The sequence below is a fragment of the Strix uralensis genome, chromosome 19 (assembly GCF_047716275.1).
Source record: "Strix uralensis isolate ZFMK-TIS-50842 chromosome 19, bStrUra1, whole genome shotgun sequence".
Taxonomy (NCBI): Eukaryota; Metazoa; Chordata; class Aves; order Strigiformes; family Strigidae; genus Strix; species Strix uralensis.
This window is the reverse complement of record NC_133990.1, coordinates 12,165,482-12,173,898: the sequence shown is the minus strand read 5'-3', so window position 1 is coordinate 12,173,898 and position 8,417 is coordinate 12,165,482. Positions and strand designations below refer to the sequence as shown.

Here is an 8,417-nt window from a genome sequence, read left to right as displayed (position 1 = left end):
ACACTACCTCCCCTCAGGCCGCCGCCCGCCGCGCCCCCCTCCGCCCCGGGCCGCCGCCGTCCGCGCTCGCCCCGCGCCCGCTTCGCCCTCCGCAGCGCGGCGGGGGCTCCCAGCGGCGGCTCCCCGCGGCCGCCTGCGCTGGGCTGAGGGGCGGCCGCACCTCGGGAGGAGGCGAGCGGCGGCGGGGATGCGCGGGGCGGCGGAAGCGGAAGCGGCGGAGGGCGGTTGCCAGCCGACGGGCGCCGCCCGGAAACGGGCGGGGGGGGTTCATCACCGGTGTATCACGACTTATCGCCCGTGGCTGCCGGCAGTCGCGACAGCGCGGCCCAGCCTCGGCGGGAGCTCGCCGGGCCACAGGGCCGCGGCCGCCAAAGCCAAGGCGAAAGGGCCTCGGGGGGGGAGGCGGCTGCCGACCTGGCTTGGGGCTCAGTTACCGGCCTCTTGTTCCGTTATTGCCCCCGCCGGGAATGCTTGTCCCCCCATCATTTCATTCCGCCCGTACGTGTTATACTGTTTCGCCTATAGCGGTTCTAAAAATAAATAGTTGCTGCTATTAGAAACTACGGGGTTTTGCACTTTCAAAACAGTATCATGAACAGTTACAAAAATCCATACGATAAACACAAGATTTCTTGGATTTTAGGCTGTTAGTATCTTAAAACACATGCTGAAAAATGCAAATGCTCCACAGGTTGACACAACACTCGGGTTTCCAAGAAAACGGGAGGTCAGAACCCCAGAACTGCCCAGTCCCTGAACGGCTTTGTTCATCACCAGCTCTCACTCCCGTCAAGCCCTCACACTTAGAGCACTCTCCATTTCAGCACGTGATTATGTCAGTTTGTATAAACTTATAAATAATCGTGTGAGCAGCTATGCTGATCCAGCCCAGCTAGCCAAGGAGACGTGTCTCACTGGTGCCTACCAAAGCGCAGGACACCCCGAAGGTGTCTGTCCGAGGGGCATTCACAGGGCCTCTCTCTGACCTGCTGTTTGATCTCTTGAACCTTCCTGCATCTTAACATTTTTGAGACCCACAGCTCTCTGCTAGACTTGAGTGAAACTGGCTGGCTTGTGCAGACATAGTGGCACAAACAGAATAAACACCACTTCTTTAGGAAATAAAAAGGCACAAATGAAGAGACCTGCTCGGAGCCAGGCTGGCAAACCCCAGGTGATCCCTGTGGTGCAGGGGGTACAGGAATGTGCTGTGCCTTTCCCTCTCAGGGGAAATGCTAATTACTCCTGTCCCTCATGTGAGAGCTGCTCATGAATTCTGACTCCTTATTTCATACTTTATATTCAAAGGGACACTTGCTTCTTTTCCTACAAATTGGTGGTGCTAGTGCCATATGTCCAGCATTGTGCTGCTCAGAAGAGGTCAGGACAGTCACCTTTCTCAAGGCAGAAACCAGCTGTTTGCAATGACATTTGTTAACCTACATTCTTACTTCACACTATGTTTACTAGTAAGGACATTTATAACCCAGTTTCCTACCAACTTGTCCTGAAAAGAGAAGACTTATGGGAGTTTTCATTTCTATTCATTTGACAAAAATCTCTCTGCCTTGTTTTCCAGCAGTGATAATTTGGCTTTGCTAAGAGTTAAACCACATTAATATGTACTTATGTGCTGCCGTAAAGTTAGAGACAATTTTTGAAAAAGAGACCCCTTTGAAGCTGCCTTTGAGATTAACATCCAGTATGAGCAATTGTTTCTTTTAAAAAACAATCATTTACCTTAGGCACCTGAAACCATTGCTTGCTATGCTAAATGTAAGGTGATGTGTTTTATTTTCACGAATTTAAAATGTCCAGTGTAACTCTGAAGCCTGAAGTGGAAAAAAGGTCTTCTATTTTCTTTCCCTCAGGAACAGAGTTATGCTGAGAATGTGTGAGCAGATAATAGCCTAATTCAAAACTTCAGGCCAGATGTCTTCAAAATCAAACTATCAACTCAAATTAGTTAAAGCATAAACAAACATTTGTGACTGACGTAGCTACTTCAAATAGGCTAATGCCTCAGTCAGCGTTACTCATTTTGGAACAGACTGAGAGAAAGCAGAATCAAAATGAAGAAGTTACTTGTGTTTGTCTCCTTTTTGGTCCTGATGATCACTTTTACAGGTAGGACTTTATGTAAAACAAACCTGTGTATATGTATGTAGAGCTTCAGAGCATATCATAACAGTATTAGTTCATCAACCTTGTATTTTAGTATCTTCATATTTAATTTTTAATACTTAACTGTTGTTATATTTGATTTGATTTTTAACAACCATGCTTTTGTATCCGATATTTTAATCTCTGCATTACCACACTGTAGTCATTGATTGTAAAACCAAAAAGTTTAATTTTACTAGCTTATTACTTTAGTATTTTATCAAGGTCCTGCAAGATAAATGCAATCTCTCCTTTTCAACAGAAGTCTAACTCATTACTTTGAAAAATAATCCTAAAAAGTAAAGCAACACAGAAAAGAACAAAGAATTGGAAGAGTTAGTAATGTCAGTGGTTAGATGGTGCTGTTATATTTTCTCATTTTAGAGAGTAATATGAATATGTAGGGTTTGCTTCATACTGGTAGAACTATAGAAAGCACAAGTATAAAAATGGTTTAAAATTCCACTCATATCTCCTGGAATGCAATATCCCCTGGGAAGGGGCTGTAATGAAAGAACACTTTGTATATAGACAAAAATCAGGTGTGGAGACATTTCATTTTACAACTGACAGATAAAATATTAACTTTTTCATAATTTCAGAACTAATTTCTGCTTTTTTATCTTTAGACACTTCACCAATTTTGACTGAAAAAGATGCCAAACAGATTCTGAGAACTCGTCGTGAAGACAGACCAAGAAAAGCTGGTTTCCCTGATGAGCCAATGAGGGTGATTTATGATATTTATTTTAAAATTACGTTAACTAAAAAAGACCCAACACCAAAACCCCCAAAACATTTGTGCTTAGTATTAAATTTCTATAGATTTAATTCCAAGCAGTATGTTATAAATATCACCCTTTAAAGCAGCTGAATTCTTCTGTGAAATATTAAAAAACCCCTTTACATTCTTTCAATTACTGTTAAGTAGCATTCTGTAAGTGCTGAATATTGCTCAGGAAATGTACGCTTGCAGAATGTGGAAATTATTTATCACGGTTCAAAAATGCCGATTAAATTATTGAGAAGAAAGTGGCTTTTCATTTATAGAAATGTGGATTTCATCAGGTTGTTCCTGAAAAACTAAATAACAGGAAATGTCTTCTGCTTACAGTACATTCTGCACTCAAGGCAGAAAGGAGATGTAGGTGTCAGTGGTCAGTGTGGAGATTGAGGTAGTTCTGAACTAGGTTTTAAAATCACTTACTTTCATTCCCTTTTTTATGAATGCTACAGATAGGATCGTTTGTTACGATACTGTAGAAGTTTTTAGTTGCTAGCTTAATGCAACAGCATCGTTTTTGCATGTCATACTTACATTTATTTATTTCTAAACCATATCACAACAAAAGAAAAAGTAAAAGAATTAAAGAGCCTTCTGTTTTACTTGCTTTGACAAGATGTAACATACAATTCTGCATTTCTCAAGAGGTACTTAAGGTATTTTAAAATTACTGCCTATTTCTTCCCAAAGTAAATAAACTGTGCTAAAATGACATGGTTCTGAAGAGGCAAAACCCACAGAAGCTAGAAAGCACACAATAGATTGTGCACGTATGACGAATACCAGGGGCTCAGTTTAGCAAGGTGCTGAGCACTTCTGAACTCCGTAGGACATGGAGTGCTATGCACCTTGCAGGATTGAGCTCAGTGTGTGCCAGGCTTGCGGAGACAGCTTGTGGTTTTCCCTTTCCAATGGTTATTGTATACCAGCCAAAAAGAATCCACCTGGATGTATGCCACCCCTGATGTACACACTTCTTTGTCAAGTGTGATGGCCACCACAAATCAAAGCTGTCACAGGGATATTGCACCATGCTGGTTAACAATCTTGTACAATGAAGACTATACAACAGAGCCAAAACCAAGAAGGCATGGCCTTCACGGCTGCCCACAACATTCAGGATTAGGTTGATTTCTAAGCTGTTGTTAAATGAACCTTGTAGTTTTTGAAAATTAGCAGGAATACAGCTCCCATCTATGCTTATGCTTAATATACCACCACAATTATAGGCATGTAGTAAATATAACATGTATTAAACACAAAATAAATAAAACAGAGAAGTTGGGTTGAGTTAATCCTGTGTTACAGGAAGTTACACGCACACACATGACGCTCTTAGTCATATGGTTTAGTTTCAGGTAGTCTTGTAAGGACCAGGGAATTGGACTCGATGATCCTTATGGGTCCCTTCCAACTCAAGATATTCTGTCATTCCAGGTGGGGAGGGATCTAGGGCTAGGGAGTGTTTGATTACTGACCTCTGCTGCTCTGTCCTTGCCACTTTCCATCCTACCACAGTTAGTAGCAAACACTTGTTGAGAAATTCCAACCTTGTTTTTATTTCTTTTTCTTTCTATACAGCAATGCTGGCTTTCTGTAAGAAAACCCAAACATAAGAGTATTTGTTTTTCTCATTAAATGTCAGGGTTTTCAGTAGAAAAGGAAATATCTTCTGATAAAAAACCTATCCCCCCCACCATGTGGAACATAGAAATTTTCCCTTGTGAATGAAGGTGCATGGCTGCTGTATCTCTGTGTGCAGTTCTACCACTGGCTCAAGGAGAAAAACTGATTTTGTATGGATTCTTTGTAGTAGAATGAAATGAATGCTGGGATGAACCCACCTCTGTTCGTCTATTTTAAGCAAAAGCTGTTTGTACTAGGCCAGATCATGCTGAGCTGGGGAATTTAATTTGCAAGTCTTTGTGACACTATTTGACTTCCACAGCACTATTTCAGTCAAAAAGCCTGTTCAGTTACAGACAGCAAGATCTGCCATCTTTGATTATTTTAAAAATGTCATTTATGTTATCAGTGTGTATTAATCTTACTTTGACCAAGACCCTGCTTTTTATCATGTGGCATCTTCTCAGTCACGCAGCGCTGTTCGCCACAAGTTCATACTGCAGTCTCACAGAGGGGTTTGAGCCAAGTCTCCCTGTGCTGCGAGGACAGAAAGCACAGCAAAAGGCAGGATACGAATGCTTCCTGCTGGCACGCAGTGTACAACCCTCTGGTCAGCACAAAGAGCAGAGAACTGGATGACAGTGGGACACTTGGCCAGTGCAAAGTACAGCTTCCATTCCTACAATGCCTGCTGTGCAAAGCGATGGGGGTGTGTTTTGAAAAAATGTATCTAGTGTTCACAAAGCTTATGAGCCCACATGTACTGGGACTGTAACTTTTTAAAAGTAAATTTTGTTCCTGATGGAGGTCAAGTTTTTGGTACACAGCCCACTTTAGTTTGATAACTTGTTGCTTACACCAAACCCCTATAAATTAGTATGGGAAATTCACATTATTTTATGTATCACAGAAAGACCAATCAGCACTGATGCATGCTACTTCCTAGAACCCTCCAGAGTACTGCCACATGATCCTATAAGGGGTTAATGTTTTTTAATCAGCAGGAATAAATTTTCAAAAGAGGCTACAACAGACCTATCTGTGAGAATCCTTCTGTACCCTCAGAACCAACAGAGGCTTCTGTGTCGATATGCAAATAAGAAATGTGTGTGCAGAATTCCTAATTTATGAATACGGTTGTAAAATTCTTGCTCAACACCTTTACTGATCTGGACGATGATGCCATTCACTAAATATTGCTAGGTTGGGGCAAGCGGACTAGCAACACCATTTCACTATATTTGATAATTTTAAGGGGTAAATGAATTGCTCTTATATAAGCTGTAAAATTCTCCTGGTTCATTGGCCTGACATTAGACTTGAGTGATTACATAATCAAATTATTTTTTTCCTTTCTTTAAATAGGAATATATGCTTCACCTCCAGCGCTTGGAGCAGAGATCAGAAGAACAATTCCTTGAACACTGGTTGAATCCACATTGCCTCCCACACTGCAACAGGGATTTAGTGCATCCAATCTAATGGTTTTGCCTACCCTGCAATTGGTATATATATTTATTTTACAGTGCACTTTCTTTCTTCATAATAAAAGGCAGAGCCACAAACTGGAAGAAGAGAGAATAACCCAATGGCTGGAGAAAGTACCATGTGCTGAAAGGTGTCTGGCAACAGAGTAGTGGCAGAGAACATAAGTGTCCTAGGCATCAACTGAGTCACTGTACTTCTGTTCATGTTAATAAAACATTTGGTTATGCATTTCTCTGCTATATGGATATAAGTTGGTGACTGCACAACATTCTTATTAATGTTGCTTCAGATTGCTCCTGTTTCTTTCCTGTCTGCTTGTGCTCCTTTTCCAACTCATCTAAGTCTTGTACTTGTTCACTTAGTTCTCAGTAGGACTGTGGCAAGATTAAACTCATAGTTGTCATCCTTGAGATATTTAAGATGCAGTCTGACCTGCTAGCAGTTGAGCTTGTTCTGCAGTATCTCAGCTGTCATAATTTGCTAGCTGCTGATTTTTTAAATGGAATTCACTATTTAGTATACATGCTGGCAAACATTAACACAGAACATTTTCACAGAGCTTGCGTGGATTCTTAGTTCTGTTTATGATTTTCAACATCAGTGTAATAGACAACATCATTTGCTTTACTGCCTCTGTTTATCACATGCATCACAGAGTTCAACGGGAAAATACACTCCAAAGCACAGCTCAGAAACCAGGCGCTACAAGCCAACCGATGACAAAATGACACATCCCGGTAGCACTCCAAGCACATTAGGTTTGTGATAGGGTCATCCTTTTTTCCTTGTGTGTTTTGCATGCAGTATCAACTTATCACTACATTAAAAAAATGTGATGTATTGAGGTAAGGAATGTATAAGATTGTAAAATATAAGCATTAATCATGAATTCTTCCAATTACCCAATAGCTGGTTTTGATGCCAAAAAAATAAGATATACCTACATCTGTATATTTTTATAACAGGATAAGCCTTCCTGCTTACCTTCTTTAAACAGACATGAAATTTGTCAAATGGGATAAATTTGAATCATCACTGTAATAGTGATGCTATATCACTCACAGTTAACTTTTTAACATAAAAATCACAGATTTAGCTCCATATTTTCAAAAGCATTTAAGCAGTAGAATACAGAGATGGTGTCTGTCAGGGCTGATCTCCTTCAAAAGGCAGAAAGTTTGTCTGCTTAAAATTTTGCTATTTGTACCTGTACGTATCTAAATACCTTTGAAAATCTGTATGGTAGGCTTCTAAGGAGCTATGTTAATCCACAATAAACCGAAGGTCTGAAACTTATTTAAAAACAAAAACATAAAGTTCCCAAACCTTAGCCCTAGGAGGTAAGTTGGCAGTTTGCAAAAAATCTTCCAGCTGAGACACAGCTGAAAGCTGGCTCACAGGCAATTGTGAAGAATTAATACTAGAAAAGTGCTTAAATGATTTGAAGCCCTTTATATGTTATTAGTATGGCCAATGTCAGCATGTTTTTTAATTATATTTTCTTTTTTTCTGCAGATCTCTTCATGGGCACTGAAAAGGATATATACTATGATTGTGTTAAGGGGGACAAGGTTTTTCCTGCAGTGGCTATGTGCTCATTGTAGAGCTGAACCTCTTTGCTATATCCTAGTGATACAGCAAAACTTCCAACTATAAATTACTAGATATGCTATAGAACACCATATATTTTATACCAGAATGACTGCACGCATGAATAAATTAATCAAGGGTTTTCCCAAGCTTCTGAGGTATGGGCAAGAATAAATCACCGATTAGTCCTAGAGTGTGCTTTTTAAGGGTACAGCTTTAGACTGTCTGAAGCAAAAGGAACTTAGAGGGAGAGGTTCACAGAAAATCGGAGAATATAAACATGAAGAAGAGGCCAGTTTTCTGGACTTTGGAGGAATCCTTAATTACAGTTTTGTAGGTTAAATAAAATATTGTATGAAGATATAACATTTATGCAACACTATGTTTAATTGCTTGATGAGTATTTCATGTATTGTTTCATAATAAAAGCTTGATTCAAATCCATTTTCAGATGATTTCATTACCCTAGCGTCCCATACTATATGCTGACAAAAATCACTGGAAATGAGGCTCAGTATTGTGAAGTACTAAGGAAATGTCAGGGGACTTTCTAGGATCAGCAGCTGGGAAGCACTATGGTGCAGTCTAAATTTTGTAGTTTCTCTGCACAACTTCTCCTTTTCCTTTATAATTCTGCCAGGTCAGGCACATGTATCCAGCCATCCTTCTTCTGGCTGTGTGCCTTTATAGCTTATGCCCTGGTATAGAATACCTTGTACAGTCAGATGGTAACCATATGATATCTGCAAAACAACCTGAAAAATGT

At 40.4% G+C, this 8,417-nt stretch overlaps 1 protein-coding gene across 1 annotated transcript; it reads left to right on the top strand.

The window, feature by feature from the left end:
* The first annotated feature begins 2,022 nt into the window (after positions 1-2,022).
* Positions 2,023-8,095, top strand: C19H17orf67 (chromosome 19 C17orf67 homolog). Its single transcript, XM_074889346.1, has 4 exons — positions 2,023-2,127; positions 2,793-2,893; positions 5,939-6,078; positions 7,577-8,095. The coding sequence occupies exons 1-3, from the start codon at positions 2,073-2,075 to the stop codon at positions 6,053-6,055; spliced, it is 273 nt and encodes a 90-aa protein (XP_074745447.1). The 5' UTR covers positions 2,023-2,072; the 3' UTR covers positions 6,056-6,078; positions 7,577-8,095.
* The last annotated feature ends 322 nt before the right edge of the window (positions 8,096-8,417 follow it).

What these genes read in the sequence shown, in the direction of transcription:
- C19H17orf67 (XM_074889346.1), top strand. Translation starts at nt 2,073, where the DNA reads ATGAAGAAGTTACTTGTGTTTGTCTCCTTTTTGGTCCTGATGATCACT. An exon ending in CCTGATGATCACTTTTACAG is followed by an intron (nt 2,128 to 2,792) that starts GTAGGACTTTAT and finishes TTTTATCTTTAG; the next exon opens with ACACTTCACCAATTTTGACT. An exon ending in TCCCTGATGAGCCAATGAGG is followed by an intron (nt 2,894 to 5,938) that starts GTGATTTATGAT and finishes TTCTTTAAATAG; the next exon opens with GAATATATGCTTCACCTCCA.